General features: G+C 37.1%; 2 protein-coding genes and 1 non-coding gene across 4 annotated transcripts; 2 read left to right on the top strand and 1 right to left on the bottom strand.

The window, feature by feature from the left end:
- Positions 1-942: 942 nt before the first annotated feature.
- On the top strand, positions 943-8,631 carry LOC122654768 (peroxisomal membrane protein PEX14-like). 2 transcript variants are annotated; one of them, XM_043849009.1, is made up of 10 exons: positions 943-1,176; positions 2,725-2,969; positions 3,101-3,149; positions 3,251-3,438; positions 4,456-4,648; positions 4,737-4,895; positions 5,012-5,079; positions 7,134-7,178; positions 7,267-7,339; positions 7,977-8,631. In XM_043849009.1, the coding sequence occupies exons 1-10, from the start codon at positions 1,119-1,121 to the stop codon at positions 8,486-8,488; spliced, it is 1,590 nt and encodes a 529-aa protein (XP_043704944.1). In that variant the 5' UTR covers positions 943-1,118; the 3' UTR covers positions 8,489-8,631. The 2 variants fall into 2 exon arrangements, with proteins under 2 accessions (XP_043704944.1, XP_043704945.1); XM_043849010.1 differs by having other exon boundaries at positions 944-1,176; positions 7,267-7,335; positions 7,988-8,630.
- A 1,646-nt stretch (positions 8,632-10,277) lies between these two features.
- Positions 10,278-10,351, bottom strand: TRNAI-AAU. The gene has a single exon. It is a non-coding gene; the product is annotated as a tRNA-Ile (tRNA).
- A 1,647-nt stretch (positions 10,352-11,998) lies between these two features.
- LOC122654130 (AMSH-like ubiquitin thioesterase 2) lies at positions 11,999-18,117 on the top strand. The gene is made up of 12 exons (XM_043848107.1): positions 11,999-12,091; positions 12,184-12,248; positions 12,730-12,802; positions 12,940-13,044; positions 13,319-13,356; positions 13,527-13,776; positions 13,965-14,054; positions 14,505-14,567; positions 14,692-14,766; positions 16,426-16,488; positions 16,879-16,931; positions 17,861-18,117. The coding sequence occupies exons 1-12, from the start codon at positions 11,999-12,001 to the stop codon at positions 18,036-18,038; spliced, it is 1,146 nt and encodes a 381-aa protein (XP_043704042.1). The 3' UTR covers positions 18,039-18,117.
- Positions 18,118-18,814: the final 697 nt, after the last annotated feature.

Genomic DNA, 18,814 nt, shown 5'->3' with positions numbered 1-18,814 from the left:
TGAGTTGGGATGCCAACCCCTATTGGCCGGACCCTCCATAGGAGATTAACAAAAATATATGGGAAATAGAAAGCCACTTAGTCACGCAGCTTGACACAAGGGTGTGTAAAATGATTGTCGCATCTCTGATCATTTTCATGTTTCTAGGGGGTGCGGCGATCATTAGTAGCACCCCTCTGGCTGGGCGCAGGGATGGTGTGCCTATGTGACCAGGTGGCGTTCTTTCCCCAAAGGAAAAAAGAGAATCGAAAATTCCCTTTTTCATTAAAAATAAGGAAGAGGATCTACTACGATGCAGTACAACTCTACAAGTTCCTACCAATGAAGGAGCCAGAAATTAAAAATCATCCAACACAGAGGGAGAGAGAGTGGGATCCACAAGTGTGATGTTAGAGGGCGTGTGTTCCTCTACACTCTGACAAGTGTCGTGGCGATTTTTTCGCCAAAACAACAACCACTTTTTGGCTGACACAGCCGATTCTGTATTGATAACTATATCGGTGTCAGTCTCCCACGATATCAATTATATTGGATACATATCGGCCTATACGGCATATAAGATACCAATATCCAGAGAAAAATTATCCTCTTCAATTCTCTAAAACGTGGCAGTGCGGCAGTGGTAGGTGGAGATATTGACATGTAGACATGTAGCAGCTCGAACATCTAATGATCCGAATTCATTGACTATAGAGTTTGTTGGATATCCAAGCGATCATGTGTCAACATCTCCACCAACCACTGCCGCAGGTTAATAATCCATACGTAGAACCCGGTCCCACCTGAACCCACGTTGCCTAGCCGCTCCCACCGGATTATAGTGATACGGACGAGTGGCTAAAACGCCTAAAAGGGAATCATCTGCTCTGTTTGTTTTTGGCGCTTTCTGCTACGCTTCGATATGAGCAAACTTCTCTGAAGTCCCATGCCCCAATCTTCTATACTCCAATTCGTCATCACAGGTAGTATTTATTTATCAATTCCTTCAATTCAAGTTTTTCTGCTTCTTCTTCAATTTCCATTCCTCGTGGATTAGATTCAGAACTTCTAACCTGATCATTCACTTCGTGCGTGATTTGATTTAGGCCGAGATCATCAGTTCTTTTACGGGAGTGAGTATGGGTTCTGAATCTACCATTCCCTCGACTGTTTCGGACGCGAAACCTCAAAACCCTGGTGATATTTTTAGTTTTATCTCTTCATCATTAACTTCGAGCTTCTTCTCTGTTCTTCACACTCCCCTTCCTTCCCTTTATTTCGTTAGATTCTTTGGTTTCTGAAATGAATTTCGTTGTTGTTTCAGTGCTGAATTCTGTGTGAGGCTATGGTTTTTCAATTTTTGCAATTGCAACTACGAATTATAGTTATATTCTAGAAGTCCAACATAAAAGTCTCTATTTACTTGTTTTTCAATTTACTAATAGGATTTGTCCCTGAGAATTGAGTGCTCATGACAATTCTGAATGATATCGAATTCTAATGCGTGTTTGAATTTGTTTTCAACTTCTTGCTGTCGGAGGGAACACGTGATGAGACGCAAAACTGAACCTTATGATTGTTCTAGAAAACTTACAGATTAGTTAAAAAGCTGTTATTCAATTTCTTTCTTTCTGTTTCAATCCCTCTCTAGCATTTTTTTTTATATCGTCTTTTTCTAGTTTAGGTAGTATGGGAGTAAATTGCATTCTGTCTTTGCTATCTTTGTTTCCCATGGTTTTGATACTTTTATTCTCGTAGAGGTCAATGATTCAGCTGGTTCATCTCACTTTTTTTAATGAACCAGCTAGTGTCGAATATATACTAAGGTCGTGGCATTTCAGATTCTTGGACCATGTTGTTGTGCAAGGGCTCTTTGTTTCAAACTCTATAGGCGATTAGGACATCGTTTATCTTTTGGTGGCCAAGAAGTTTTAAGTAATTCCAATCGATTTACTTCACTTTAGCTTCTTTGACAGTATAGCATCTTCAAGATGGTGAAGGCTGTAATTGGATTTTCGTGCATTGCCAAAAAAAAAAAAAAAAATCATTTGCTTGGGTACTGGTAACCCTTAGGGAGCTATATACTTCCCGGCCATCCGTCAATTAGCCCATGGCAGAGGAGTGTGAGTGCCAAAGCTCATGCAGCTGCATTCTTATGTTAGTCCCACACTGACAGTAATGGGAATTCTGTATATCTTATACTACTACTACCTCCATTGAAGTTGTTTAGTACCTTGACTTGAGGACAATATCACTCTCTCCCTCTGTGTTTGTGTATGTGTGTGTGGACACCATTTTATTTTCCTACCACCCAATTTCAGCAAAGGGATGACAATGCCAGGACACTTGCTAGAGGTCACTGGCATCTCATGACTGTGGTTGACAGCTTACTCATTTTCATGTCATCAAAAGCTTCACTGAGCTTTTCCCCTTTCATCCTGTCATGTAAAACGTAAATGGGAAGTTAGTCTTTGAGTTATTTTATCTCGTAAGTGTAATAGATGGATGAATAAGTTCATGTGTTTTATTTTATTACAGTTTTCAATTAGCTTTATCGAAGTTTGTACACATTGGACTTTCTTCTCAAGGTCAATATGCTTTTCTTGTTTGCATTCATGATCATCTAGGATGGCTGAAGATGCAGAAATATGCACTTATATAGATACTCTAATCAATCTTTGTAGATCAAACACCATTTGTGCTATTTTATGAGCACCCTTCAATGGATAATTTTCTTTATGTCAGAGTCAGAGCTTGTGAAACCAATGGAGGGGAATGGGCAAGATCCCAATGGAGAAACTCTGAAAGAAACTTCATCAAAATCAGTGTTTGTGAACTCTGAACCAATAAGAGAGGAGCAAGTGCAAAATGCTGTAAAGTTTCTATCACATCCTAAAGTTAGTGGTTCCCCAGTCATCTACAGGCGTTCTTTCCTCGAGAAAAAGGGCCTCACGAAGGAGGAGATAGATGAAGCCTTCCGCCGTGTCCCTGTAAGCAAAAACCTTGTTTTAGTCTGTGCCTTATTCTCGATATACCCTTTAAATTCATGAGGACAAATTGTAATGGTCCTCTGATTCTCTTATACTCATGCTTCATGTGTAATATTTTATATAAATCCTAGGACACGCCTCCAACTGTTACAAGTGCGCAGCCAACTATGAAAAATCAAGGTAAAAAGGGAACAGCATTTGGACTGTATATTGGGACTCTTTTATCATAATTTTCACATTTCAGCTGATATGTTATTGTCTCGTTGTGTCATTGATCACAGATGGCCAGTTGAATTCATCTGCAAATATGCACACACAAACGCAAAGTCCACAACCCGCAGCAGCTGCTCCTACTGCTGTTGTTTCTACAGTGGCTACATTATCGAAGTACCAGTTTCATTGGTCTCATGCTTTTCTTGCTGTAGGGTTGCTTGCTGCTTCTGGAGCTGGATCTGCCTTGTTTGTTAAGGTATTAGAACACCATTTAACCATCAAACTGATTACGTAGGGTGCTACTGTTGACTCAGTGAGCTATAAGGTTAGCTAAAGTTCCCACTCACCCAGCTTGATAGTAAATACGGGAACGGCTACAGATAACCAAAAAGGGGGTGGAGGTGGGAAATCAGTTATTTTGAGTAACAATGTGAAATAATTATTTAGTTTGAACTTCCAATAGATTAATTCATCAAATCCTTCAAGATATGAAAACTTTGAAATAGGAATCCTCCGAACATGCCAACTGTAATTTTTCAAATAATTATGGGAGAAAGTTATTTTAAGTGGCATTGTGAAAGAATCATTCTTTCCATTTGTAATGGAACAAATATCGCTCCGAGATTTGAAACTTACTAATTTGGACTCCCCTTCTTACATTAGGTAATTGGTTGAACCAAGAAATTAGGTGTGTGTATTTGCCTAAAGTTGACAACCATATGTGCGATAAATTGTAAATGACATCTGGAATCTAGAAACCTAAGTTTTATTACTATAATCTTGTGCGACAAACCTATAGCTGCAATATAAGAAGTTTAATGTTGGTAACCCATAGTTGTCAAAGCGTCACCTGGGCGCCAGGCTCCTTGTTGGTCACCTTGTGTCCATGCCCCTTCCAATGCCTTGGGTCTCGTAGACGCCGTGACAGCTGTAGGTAAACCAATGAGAATGGGCATACATCTGATGTTGGTTTTTGTCTCCGAAAATGATCTTTACCACTAAATTACTGGGGAATATTATATTTGTTTTTCATATTTCTGAAATCTTAAGTTTGGACATTAATCAAAAGTATCAGCAGTTGAGTCTTAAGAATGTCAAAACTGAGAGCATGATACAATTCATGGTTATATTACATTGCCAGCTACCTGATAGGTATTTTACTGTGGTTTTTCCAGCCAGGAGAATGTATAGAAGGTTCTTGATATCCTAGATGTTTTACCATTTCAAACTGGTTCACATGTGGCTGCCAATCTGATGACATATTCCTGTGTAGCATGCTGTTGTCCCTAGGTTGAAGTCTTGGATTAGAAAGGTGGTTTCTGAAGAAGAAGAAGAAGAAGGTGACAAGAAAAGTAATTCAAAACCAAGTCTGAATGAAGAAGCTGCAGCAGCTGCAAAGGCAGCTGCCGCTGCAGCAGCAGATGTGGCCAAAGTCAGTCAGGAAATGTTGAACTCCAAAAGTGAAGGTGGGGATTATATACATACATATGTGCATACTCTCCTTTCTTTATGACTTCATTAAAATGAATCCTGACATTTGTGTATCTTTTTCAGAGAAGAAGTACTTTGAGGCTTTTAGGAGTTTGTTGGATGTCCAGGTAGAGGAAATGAGGTCTATGTGTAATGCTATTCGGAAATTGGAAGCTACAAGAGACATTGCTCTTTCATCAAACAAGCAGACAGATGAACATACTCAAACGCTATCATGGAATGGTAAGCTAAGCTATTTTCCTGTTTCCTCCATATTATTTGCTTTTAAATCTTTCATTTCCATATAATTTTGTTCTAATATTGTATCTTTATTCTTATGATTGGAGTGTTTTGTGCAGTGAGGCCTCCATCAGCACCTGCATCTATGGAGCCCTCAGTCACACCTCATCCAAAATCATATATGGAGGTATTTAACATGCCTGAGCTTTCTGTTTCTTGTTCATACATGATTGAAGTGGTACTTTCAGCATATCCTACCATTTAGAAAAAGAATTTAGAAATCTTAATGTAAGAATGGATTGGTTGCACTGGGTATGCCCTTTAATACGGAAATGATTTAGTTGATAAACTTGACAATTAACAGAGGATCCTTGAAACATCAAATCTATACTGGGATATGTGTCTCCTTTTGGTCTTAATGTATCATTCCAATATGTTGTGTTTCTTCTGTGCTATGTTATGCTTGGGGTTCATACTTTTTTTATAAATTAAAAAAAGGGCGTACCCAGTGCATGAGTCTCCCGCCACTGCGGGGTCTGGGGAGGTTCATAATGTACACAGCCTTAGCCCTGCTTTAATAGAGAGGCTGTTTCCATACTCGAACCCGTGACCACTTGGTCACAATGGAGCAACCTTTACCGTTGCACCAAGGCCCGCCCTCTCATACCTTTTTTATAGAATAAAATTATTAAAAATAAATAAGTAAAATTAAAGATAAATGAAAAGTGGAAAATAAAGTTACTTTGGTATTTCTAGCAAGTAAGCCTGTTTCCAATGAGGTCAGTAACTCAGGATGCAAAGGGAATTTGAACACAAGACATGTATTTAACAACACATTCCCTGGTCTTTCCACCTTAGACAAGTAGGCTTATTCTAATCTGAAGAGTGATCCCTTTTATATTGTTCTGTCTAATCTTTTCACAGGAAGCATTCTTCTCTGTAATTCGAAAGCCTAGATCTAATATTTAATAGCTCAGCAAAAGGCATGTTTTGTGCTTGCGGCTAGGCTTCTTATGTATATGTTTCCATTTTTATTAAGAGTGGCGTGATTCTTTTCTTCATATCATTGATTAATTTCATTTTTTTTTCTTTTTTCCTCTTTTGTTTTTTGGGGGTACTTTTCCCACATCCAATTCATCCCCCCACCCCCCAAAAAAAATAAATCCCACATCCACATTTGTGATGTTGCATAAAGTGGGTTGGAATTGCGTATGAAATCTAATAATGATTTTTGAAATAGTTGACTAATGAAGCTTTTTATTTTTATTAATTTTATTTGACAATCAACCATAAGTGAGCAAAAGTAAAGTATCAACAGATGAGATCATTTTGCCCATAACAGTTTCTCAAATTCATATAATTGTATAGATGTGGTTGCTCAAAAGCAATCCAAATATGACTTGTTCATCTGGTCAAGAATGTTGGACCATTCAGGTAACCTTTGACACTAGCGCAAATCAACATGGATATGGGTTCAGAGATCTGTCCACAACAGCATTATTCAGTAGGGTATAACACGATGGATACTGTTCTGGAGCATAAATATATTATTTTAATTATGAAGGAAATTGGATCTTTGAAGCCTTGAGAGTAAATACCATATGATTAGATAAAATTTCTATGTTGAGCCTTCTTCTAGTGACCATTTGTGTGATACCTAACAATCAAAACATGATGTTGGGTATGTCGGTAGTTATGGATCTGACACGTGGTCAATGTGAGCATAATCATGAATAGTATAGGCAATTCTCTACACCTGTAATATCTGTTTTATCATATATGGTGATGCAGTTGCCTTAGACATTAATCCTATATGGGGGTGTACTATATATATTAAGACCACCTAAAATTCGTAAATTGACTCATAAAAGGACTCCTAATCGCTCTAACATACTTAATTAAACAAATAAACTCAAAACAGAACTCTATTTTACTATTAAATATTCTTATTTAACTCAAACACTTAACTACTAACCCCGTGTACTAACTTACCCTACTTTTATGGGCTTATAAATTAGGCCCATTACAATGAAACTCAAAAAAAAAAAGAAAAAAGGCCCCCAACCTATAATATAACTACCCAAAGGCATTGCCACCAACACCTTATGAGCCTCCCAAAATTGCACATAGGCCTCCATATGGGTTTAATGTCTAATACAACTACATCATATGTTTCCTTCCATGTTTTTAAATTCAAAATTTGGCAATGCAAATGTTTGAGTTCTGAAACTCTCTTTGCAGATGACGGCTAGGGTTCATCGAGGAGAGAAACCTCCCGGGATCAGAGTAATTTTCCCCCCTCCCCCCTACATTCAATTTGTTTGGTTTGATTGGATTTCAATTCTACTCTTCTCTAATTCTGCTCTGTTTTCAGGAGATCAACGATCTGCCTCCCAACCCTAATCAGCTACTGTCAAATCCTCCATTAGCACCTAGAGTAAAGGTTTGCCTCAAGAGCTTAACCATTTTATTTTATCTTCATATAACTAAATACAGAGTGCCTTTGTGCCTTTATTCTTGTTATATAAGTAGCTGAAGGAATAAATGATAAAGTCACGTTTATAGTGATGATTTATTATCATCGATGTGTACCATCATTCCCAAAGAACCATAGCAGCATGGGCTGTATTCTATCTGCTGTCGTAGTGGAGGCCATATTATTGACTCAAGCCATCCAACCATGAGTCCCACCTCTTGGATATGCTATACCCCCTCCCCCCCCCCATAAAAAAAAAAAAAAATAATATATATATATTCCTGACCATCAGATAATCTGGTCTCTTCTTGCAGTTAGTAAGGATAGGGGCATATTTTTCTGTTTTGACTCTTCTCAAACCTGCAAGAGATTTGAATCTGATGTTTATGATATTCAACTCGGTGGAATGAGTTGGCTATAAACAACAGTGGCAAATATCATGATAAATGAGTCAGGCTCAAAACAAATTTTAATCTACTATTTGGATGATTTCATCGTTGCAACATTCTGGAATGTGAATATTGATAGGAAAATCAGTAGCCAAGGAATTTAGGGGATTTGTGGTTCATACCCATCTACTTTATTAATTTCATCTTTTTTTTCATTACCTTCTGAACAGCCATGGGAGGTGGTCAGTCAGGCTCAAAATAACTCCAGCTATGGTCTTCAGTCCCATACGAATGATGAAGGCTCAAACTCCAAGGAACAAGATAGCTGGCCTACATCTCAGTTGAATGGTTACGGTTCAGAACCTTGGTGGCAACAGAAAAATATGAGGATCACAGAAATTGAATCTGAGAATGAACCGCAGACAACCTCAAATGGTGCATTTGGGGTGACCAATCAGCAGGTTCCTCAGCGTGTGTGGGTTCCACCCCGAGCACCACCTGTTGCCATGCCTGAAGCTGCTGCTGCAATACGACAGCCAAAACCCTTGATTCCAAGAGGACAAACTAGCAATGATCAGATAAGTGCAGGCCCTTCAGATGACATTGATGATGAATTGCAGAGGGTCACAAAAGTATCGGAATCAGGTGGTCAACTGGAAATCAACAATGAGAGTCCAAGCCTGGAATCCAATGAGATACGGGAGCAGGAAATAAGTAATGAAAGAAACTAATGTGGGATCAGACTTACAATCAGCCTCTGGTATTACCCATTTAGAGAGAGTAATCAGCAGAAACTTTCATGCTTATCAGAGTGATGGCCGTGGTGCATAATAATTTTGATTCTACAAGAAAGAAAGAGAGAGAGAGAGAGAGATTTTACACCGATGGATGCATGAGATGAGTCTTTGTGAACTCTGTGAAATAAGCTTGGTGGGGATGGCTGTTGTGAATAGTTTAATAAGAGGATTGACACTCCAAGGGCATTGCTTCAGTTATCCTTCAGGTTGATGTTTATAATAAAGAGATTGACTGGTGTGCGGATATATATTTTAGGGGGAAAAGAATGTTACCTAGTCACGTGGCCCGTGTGACTCCTGTGCCTAGACACAGAAGTGTTTGAAAGTACAGCGTTGCCCCCAACAATCCTGCCTAGGGTGATGCTTGCATGTGTGCTCCCGTGGCCAACCCGCATGCAGGATCTAGGGGCCTAGGCAGCAATCGCTTTTCCTATTTTTGTTATGGAGTCAACTAAACTCGCAACTCCTGGTTCCAACCTTGTGTAAAACTATGCGAATCTTTTGCAGTCTCAACCTTGGTTTTGTTTTGACTCTTTTTTGTCTGGGTGAATTCTTTTCTTGTGCTACAAATCTGTTTTGACTTTAGTCATATACAAATAGGCATCATTATGTTTAATTAACCTATTCTACCATTCCTCCCCCTCACCCTCTCACATTGTAGGCTAATCTAATTTTAAAATGGACTAATGTGTTACACGTCAAACTTGCTTCTTTATGGGATGGTGATTGGTAACAGATTTGGGATTCCTACCCAAAAAACAAACAGACTTGGGATTTAATCCCATCTTTAAGCAAAGAAGCTAAATGTTTCCATTTACACACATTGGGGGGGGGGGGGGTTATCTCCTCCAATTCGCTGCCCCTCCACTTCCTCCAATTCCTTACATGAGGGCAGAAATTATCATCCTACCCTTTGCCCGAAAACAGTGTCTAAGGTGGGGTCCACTCCCCCCTATTAGAGGAATTGGAGGTGATAATTATTCCTCCACCCCCCACCCAAAAAAAAGAAGAAAAAAAAAGAAAAATTCAGTCTAATGGAAATATTCTCTCTTTTCCATTAATTCTGTGCCCTATCTCATTGGATATATAGAAGAGAAGATCAACGGTTGATAAATGAAAACAATAACCGCCAATGTTGTTGTTTGCAGATTGTGTAAATGACACTTAACCAAACCGAAATTGAATCGAACTGTTTTAAAAAATGTTTGATTTTGATTTCAAATTTAAGACCGATTAATTAAACGGTTTAATCCAATGGTAAACCATTTAAAATCGATTAATATATACATATATAGGCCCATGCAGATCTCGAACCTGCGACCTTATCACCCCCTGAAAGTGAAATAAAAATCATACAAATCAGACTTAAGTCAATTCATTGTTAAAATAAATAACTATGGCGAGAAAAAAACAAATCCCACTAAAAAATTAGGAGACATTTAAAACCTTTTGAATAAAAAAAGTTAAAACATATAAACAATTATAACCTTACAAATAAAATAAGAAAACATATAACAATAACCAAGTCAATCAATGTTGTTTTTTACATTTATTTGAATAAAAAATTAAAATAAAAGAAAACACTACATGGGCAAGTGTGGTACGCTGCCTCTATGCCCAAACAGATAGGTGGGCGAAATAATTTTTTATTTTATTCTCAAAAGTTTTTTTAGTGAAAAACAATGAAGTTAGGGATTAAAGGAAAAAATTTATAATATTATTATGGCCCATGCAGGTCTCGAACCTGCAACCTTCGCGTTATTAGCACGACGCTCTAACCAACTGAGCTAATAGGCCATATATTAATTAGTTTTAAAATAATTATAAAACAGGTTTGCAAAACTATTTAAAAGTAAGTTGACATGTTTTTCAAATATAAATGGAAAATGGAAAAGAAAAAAAAATTGTATTATAATAATAGAGTAAAAAACAATAATTTGACGATGGAATGTTAATAAGAAAATCCCTATTGCCTGCAATGCATGCTGAAACAATTTTTTTAAAAATAAATAATTATAAACAAAGACCTGTGATGATGGAAATGTTTTCTCTTTACTTTAATTGAAAAGCTCTTCATTCCCTTCTGATCATCTGATTGGACTAGCAAAGGTTATTTCAGCCCATGATTAATAGATGTTGGAATGAAAGATGAACCCTAATTCCAACCATTTGGTCACATCCAATGTTTTAAAAAACCCAAAATCGGTTCTAATTGAATCTGATGTAGATCGGAATCGGTAGAATCAGGTAAAAGTTGCCCTAATCCTAAATTTTGATAGGCCAATCTAGAATTTATTTCGGCCAAAATCGAACGATCCAAATTGACCAATCTAGCTAATCTAGAGTTATAAAACACTGATCATATCTAGGGTTGTCAAACCCTAAACCGAAGTGTTCAAACCAAACCGATTCTTTATAGGGTCGGTTTCGGTTTGTGGTATTGTGGAACCGACTGAAAATAAGATCGCATCAGACCAATCGTAAATCGCACCTAAAATCCAAGCGCAATTGATATCAACCCAAAAACTATTATAAATAGGAAAAAAAGATCTCTACTTGGTGGTGTTTCTTACACCCTCTCCCTCTCACAGGGCACTGTGAGATGACGCCTCTGCCCTTGGATGATACTCAGCTGTGCTCACCCATTGATCCAGACACTTATGTAAAGACCATGCGACCAAGTAAAGATCTCTTGCCAGAATGAGATATATATATATATATATGCATGGTAAATTGAGAACCCATGTCGGATCAACTCGATAACAGCTTGATAAGAGAAAATCAAAATAAATCAAATCCAAACCAGACTGAAATCAAACCTTTCTCATTGATTTTTTTTTTGGATTCATCTATTCTCACATCAAAAATTCAAAACCAATTCAGTTTGACCAAAATCGGATCGATCGAAACGTTGACACCACTAGTCACATCACCGTTGGTTGGGTGAAGGAAAACTTTAATCCTTAATTTGTGTCCTTATCTTATTTTGGACATAAGAAAAGATGAACGCATGATTCATGAATAAGAGTGAGTGGGAAACATTTCTTCTGTGCATGAAATTTTGTGACAGAAAAGCACGATTATTCGTCATTAGAGGATCAGAGACAAGAGAAGATCCATTTTTCAATATACCTCATGTGATACCAATCTGATGGTTGAAATTAACTAAAACCGATCAACAGTGTGGATAATGCAGCCGTCTATATGTAAAGATTCTGAAATGAGACAAAAGATTCTCATCTAAGGGTGCAAACCCTTCAGAACGTGGCCTATCCCAAAACCATCGTGTTACGTGAAAGCTAGAAACTCCTCTGCGGCAACCAACGTCATGCCTCCCGCTCTTCGTGAACCAGAAACGTCATAGGAAAGTGAACCCAAAAGACTTAGAAGAAATTATCGGAGAGAGAGAGAGAGAGAGAGAGAAGCAAGTGTTCTTCTTCTTAGATGGAATTTTCATTTCTACCAAAGAAAGCATCACCTGACGATCGATTGCCACTAACTTTCCATTACAGTATTTCTGATCAACTTGTGGACCAGGTGGTGTTCTTCTTCTTCTTCATTTAAACCTTAGTTTCTTTGTCTCTCACTCCTTCTAACTGATATTTTCACTGTTTTATTGTTCAATTTAGGCAAAGACCTATAGGGATGAACAGAGAACACATGATCTTTATACAACTCTCAGCAGATATTGCAGGCATGTCTCCTAAGCCACCCCCCCAACCCCCCCCCAAAAAAAAAAATCTCTCTCTCTCAACCTTTTGATTTCCTTATCTTGATGAATGGAACATAAATTCCTGAGATTGAATTTGGGTTTTTATGGATAGCTGAGTTCTATTCTGGTGCAGGACACACATTTTTATCTTACTGACCCCTGAATTCCGCCACCCTACTCCTGGAATGTGGTTTTTTTTTCTTTTTTCGATGGGGATAAATTTTGGTAATATAAATTGTTGAAATAGCCGCATGCTTTGTATCTTGTCCATGAAACTGTGGTTAGCAAGGGGATTAGCTATTTATTGATTGATGTCTTCCATTAAGTAAGGCTGTCTAGTTTTATTTGAATTACAGTACTTTTTTTTTAGCAGAACATACTACCAATGAAGTCATTGTGGTACGCATGTCAACCATTCCTAAGAACATATACAAGCTAAAATCATTCTAATCTGTGTTCACAGACTTGCTGAAGTATTACCTCAACATAAGAGTTATATGACCTACTCTTCAAAAGAAAAGCTTCATCACAACAAGGTATATGTTCATTTCTTTGTCAGATAAATTTATTTTAAACTACATAAGCTGCGAATACAGTAATTCATAAGACCGAAAGATTAGTTCTTCTCTGAGTCACAATCCTTTTTGTGATTGCTCATGTTATGTTGGATCAGATATATCAGGACTCAATCCAAGAGCTAGAAATTTTGAAGCAAGTGATTGCCCGTGATTCATGGCCTCAAAAGAATAATTCCCTTTCAAGCATTACTGAGAGGAAGGTATAAACAGGGAATTCATTGTTTTGCCTGAACAAATGAAATGCAATGTCAAGTTTTGATCTTGTCATATACTATAAAAATATCACAAGTGATTACCTGGTTGCCCATGGTTTACTCTTCTTTGTCTTCTTTAAGTTTCAACTATCTACTTATAACTTTAGCATTGAATGGTTATTGGTAGGATTTGTTTGTTAAGGGCTTAATTGGCATAATTACATGGAACCATTTAATTTGTGAAGGAACTCTTTCTTATGAACTATAAATTGTTCTGCAGGTTGCACATTGCTGTACAGTAGGAACAAAGAGTATGAGGTAACACTATCTTTCTTGCTCAGGAAATGTTCTCTTCACGAAACTTAGGTGAACAGGTAAAAAGGTGCATACAGAGCATTATTGCAGACACTGGACTCTCATGCAAGGCTGGGTCTTTTGATTTTACATATGACTTCTTTTCATCGTATATTGTCTGTTCTATATGACAGTTTCACCAGAGTTTATGAGGAAAAAACTGGGTTGGCATCTGTTTTAAAAGTGGATACAACCACTGCCAAGGATTGGAATATTAATCTGCATAAAGTTAAGTCCTCTCCTTCTCCTAGTCTTTCTTGCATTCATAGCATGCCTTACGCTGGCCATGTTGCACATCTCACTGTTGATGATTCAAAATATGGGGACTCAAACTCTTCACCAAATGGGACCTCAGAATCCAGGGTCCTTCAAGATGTACATATTGTAAGAGCTCAAATACTTTCTTGTGTGTGTGTGCGCGCGTGTGCAATTGCCAACCACCATCACCCCCACCCCAATAAAAATAAAATAATTTTACTCTATATTGCAAAAAATATATATTTAAAGTACAGATCCATCTTTTTTCCCTCAAGAAACAGACCACTAACCGTTCAATAATTTTTACCAATCAGTCAGCGAGGTTGATGGAAGATTTTCTTGAACTTGCTAGAGATAACACGGACAAGGATCTGGAGACATGTGGGATTCTTGGTGCTTTTCTTGTAAGATCCAGGAACTTGTAAATGACATGTTTTGTGTTATTATAGAAGCAAGTTGTTCTACCTTGTATTTTCTTAATTACTCCCCCCTCATTCCTATGTTCTGACTAAGTGATGAGCCCTGTTTAAGGTATCAACATCAACCAAAATCACCTCAGATGCGATGATTATTATCTGGCCATTTCATTCTTTTCGAGGGCCACACACTCTGCAATTCTTTTGACAGCATTGCTCATTTATTTTTGTAGGCTCCTCATTGCATTCATTTAGTTTACAGGTATATTATTCTATTAGTTGGAGCCTACAACACTGTCAGCATGAATGGGAATATGATAAAATTGTTTCAATTTACTACCACCTTTTTCTTTTTCCATGGGGTAGGGATTGCGGCTGGGTGAAAAGGCATTAATCATCATTCTGAAACTACTTTACTTCCTTGTTTCCTGTATGCAGAAGGAGGGGACCTTTTATGTAACCACTTTGATAGTTCCTAATCAGGAATCTACTTCCAGTTCTGTAAGTCCTTGAGAACTTCCTTACTAACTTGCTTTGGTGCAAAGGTTATAGCACAGTTGACCAGTATTTGGTACAGCATAGCTGCCATAGATTTACGCCAAGTAACCTCTCTTGCGGATGGCAGTGTCAAGCACTAAATGAGGAGGAGATTTACGCTGTACAAAATGAGCAGTCACTCTTTCCCATTGGCTGGATCCATGTATGTGTCATTTCTGTTATATCTATTTTTCCCTGTAGGATTTTCCATTCTAGTTTTAAGCATGCTTTCAAATTTGTGAAGTTTATCTGCTGCTTGTTGGGATTTGACGCTTCCTTGTTCTGTTTTAATGCTTGTCCTGATGCTATGTTCGGCACTTTTTTCTTCCTTGTGTCTTGTGTTATATCATTGTGGCTTTGGGGGAAAAGGGATCTTCTAAAACATCTCTGGCTTTGACATCAATACAGATTACAGAATTATGCAATTTGAGGTCATAGATGAACAATTAGCATCTTTTGATTAGGCATTTGCATTAACAAATGTAACACCACCTTTAGAAACAGAGGATTATCAATCCTTATTAACTATCAAATTAAATTACAATAAGGGCACAGCTAAATAAATAAAATAGAGGGAAAACATTCACACCCAACCACATCTTATTATTTTCCTTTTATGTTCTTTGTAGATATTTTTGCAGATCTGAACTATCAAATGCGATATAAATATATGATTTACAGGGCATATATTTGGCTGTGAAAACTAAATTTAAGATGAAAAAACTTGGACAAATTTGATTTCGCAGAATGCCTGACTCCCTCTTTATGAGTTTATTACTCTGACATATTTCATGCCAAAACTAGAAGGAATCTTCTGAGCAATATCAACTAAAAATTATTGACTTTATCTATGTCTAGAACTTATTGAAAAATGAATTGAAAAAAGAGTAGTACACCTCAGATGTGCCTCCCTACGGGGGAAAAATGTTTCTGATTTCAATGAAAATTGGAATGACTAGTCAAGATCAACAATGTGATCTTTGGAGATTATAAAGAAGGGTTTCAAATGCCTATTAGCACACAGTAAGTGGTTCAAAGTCAAACTTTATCTATTTGGGACTTCAATGCATGGGTCATATATGAATTGATGTCATTACATGGGACTCTTTATGCATTTAAAATGTTGGCACCAATTATTTAACTTTGTGGTTACTACATCAAGATCCCATTTTCTCATATAGCTGTAATTTTTGAAAATGCACTTCTTGAGATGAAGTCCAGTAATTGATCATGCTTATGCATTATATATAGTAATTGTCAAAAGTATAAGAAACTGAGCTTGGTCATAAATAATTTTTTTAAAGAATTGTTTAACAAGAAAACCACTGGAGACATGTAGTCTTGATAATAATAAAAAAAAAACCTCCTGTTATGAGCACTAATCCAAGTCTTAAGGCTTTTATTTTTGTCTTGGAACCTCCTTAAAATTTGTCTTGTTGGAATATAGGTTGGAGGTTGATTCCTTTTCTTCTTTTTTCACTGGCAATACTTATGTTAAACTCAAACAAGCCTAAGAGATTGATACAATTCAAAAGGATCTGAACCACTCAACCACCACCACCCTAGAGAAATAAAGGAAAAGAAACCAGTGTACTAGTGTTTCTGAATTTTCCCACATTCTTTGTGAGGCTACGTTGTATCTCTTGCTATGAAGCCAAAAATGTTTGTCATAGTTTATTGCACTGACTAAATGTCTTCCCTTTTTGTAAATAACTACCTTTTCTCCACTTCCTGTAATATAGAGCATTGGGTAAATGTTGTCAATGAAACTTTAGTGGCTCTGTTAAAACTCTTTACTCAATTCCTTCATTTTTGTTTTCAGACGCATCCTTCTCAGACTTGTTTCATGTCATCCATAGATTTGCACACTCATTACTCTTATCAGGTAACCTTTGACTGTATTTACCTCTCTCTCTCTCTCTCTCTCTCATGACCTTGCAATCATTTGAGGTGTGTTTCTTGTGAGTATACACTATATTGTCAACTTTGATCAGACTGCTCTCTATATAGATCAATAAATTTTGGACCTAGCACAGACTATTTGATTTGATTCATGTGCGGAATGTGTTTTGGAGTTACAACTTGTGACCAGTTGATGAATGTTTATTCATTTACACTGCTACTATTATGTAGTAAAAGTTAATTTTCAACTGTATTTCGTCAGACTAAATTCAATTTTGTGAATTGTTCAAAATAGAGTCAGAATTTGAACATTCTGCAGCTTTTGTTTTGAGATCAAAGAGCTATCTAAAGTTAAGTCTTATCTCCTCTGCAGGTAATGTTGCCCGAGGCTTTTGCCATTGTCATGGCTCCAACTGATACCTCAAGGTGCACTCTCTTCACCTGAATGCTGTAGATTGATAGCATGACACCAAACAACTTTTTTTTTTCCCAATAAGTGTGTGACTTGGACATTGTTAATTGGGAAACTTAGCAGGATATGATGTCTTTGTATTTACTGTCAACAGGTATGTTCACAAATATAAATGGATTGAAGGGTACAGAATTATTCATATTTTTCAGATTTATATTAATGACCCTGAGAAGAGAGATCCTTGATAGTTGAACACTATTATGGTCCATGAACATCACAACTTTGGATGTGTTTAAGTATTTTGAATCTTGAAGCCCCAGAATAGTGCACAACTTTTGGATGCATCAAGTGTTTTGATTCTTGAAGCCCCTTAATAGTGAATACACGAAATGTCTGATCTGAATTAATTACTGTGATAGAAACTATTATCGAATATCATGCGCTCTTCTCTGACTGAATAGATGTAGAGTCAGAAATGTTATACAGATAAGGCATTGTAATTGTAGTAGTACGAGTGTACCATAAACTCGGAATCTCTTGTGAACAAAAGTTAGTTTGAGTTTGATGTCCTGCAACAGTCGATATTATTGATTCATTGCATAGAATTTGGACTTGTTCTATGCTTGGTGGTTGACTTCTAGGTTTGTTTCTTTTTTTAATTTCTGAATGTCCCCTGCATCTCTTTTTTCTGTTACTCCTATCATATGTTGTGTGTGTGTGTGTGTGCGAGTGCCCGTGTGCGTGCTCGCTTTTGTGTTTTTATATATCATATCTAGGTCAAAACGCACATTGACACCTTCTTTCAAATGGAGCAGTTTTGTTAATTCTGTGATGAATGACTTGACACAATCTTGTGCAATAACCTCAGAAAAAAGTTGTTACTGTTTTATTAATTTATTATTGCAGACCACTTTCTGAAGCTCATATCCTGCTCTTTCAACAGGAGCTATGGAATATTTCGTTTGACTGACCAAGGTGGTATGTCTGTCCTGAAAGATTGCCAGGAGAGGGGATTTCACTCTCACCAGGAACCACCTGATGGGAGCTCACTTTATGAGCACTGCTCTAATGTTTATATAAATCAAAACTTGAGGTTTGAAATCTTTGATTTACGCTGCTGATTGGTAGATGCTTATGGTCGTTCAAAAGCATTAATATACGACTTCAAGTGCTTTGTGAGTGGCTCGGCTAGAAGTTTCAGTTACTTCACATAGTCAAACTATCTGTATCAGCCAACTCTGTTTACAATAACATAGGTATATGTAAGGAATGAAATTGTATGAACTTTTTTTTATTTTTTCTATATTCCACCCAATCAAAAATTCAAGATAAACCAACTAAATTTACAAATTTAATTGGTGATGTACTCATCTATTGGGCACGAAAACACTCACTTTAGAGTTTTACACACTTTAATTGGCTTGCAAAGAAGTTGAAATTCTGTTTTATCCTACACTGAACTGCGGAAGCAACAACCTGGGATTGTGAATTGCAATTTTTATTAGAAGTCCACTGGTTGTTATGGCAAAGAGAGCTTCTTTATAATTGCAAATTGCAATCCAACTTCCCTGGCCAACCATTGAAACCATGTCAACGGTTTTGAGTAAAATGAACAGGTCAATGATTATCACCTGCTTTGGGTCAGAAAAAATTTGGAGGTACTGATGGTTACACACAAAATTAAGAGCAAACAATGAGACAAAATAAGAACCTCAAAAATGACAACTTTTATGGAAGATGCATTCAATAGTAATATGCAATCATTTTTATACAAGTTCTTCGACCTCAATCTGTAGATTGACACTACATGCACCTCCTTGGGAATCTGTAGCAGGCCATCTGGGTATTATGTGAAAGAATTGGCTCCCTGTCATTGTGACAGCCTGCTATGGTTGCT

This window comes from Telopea speciosissima, chromosome 3 (assembly GCF_018873765.1).
Source record: "Telopea speciosissima isolate NSW1024214 ecotype Mountain lineage chromosome 3, Tspe_v1, whole genome shotgun sequence".
NCBI lineage: Eukaryota > Viridiplantae > Streptophyta > Magnoliopsida > Proteales > Proteaceae > Telopea > Telopea speciosissima.
Note: the sequence above shows the minus strand (reverse complement) of the source record. Positions and strands in the feature narration are given on the sequence as shown.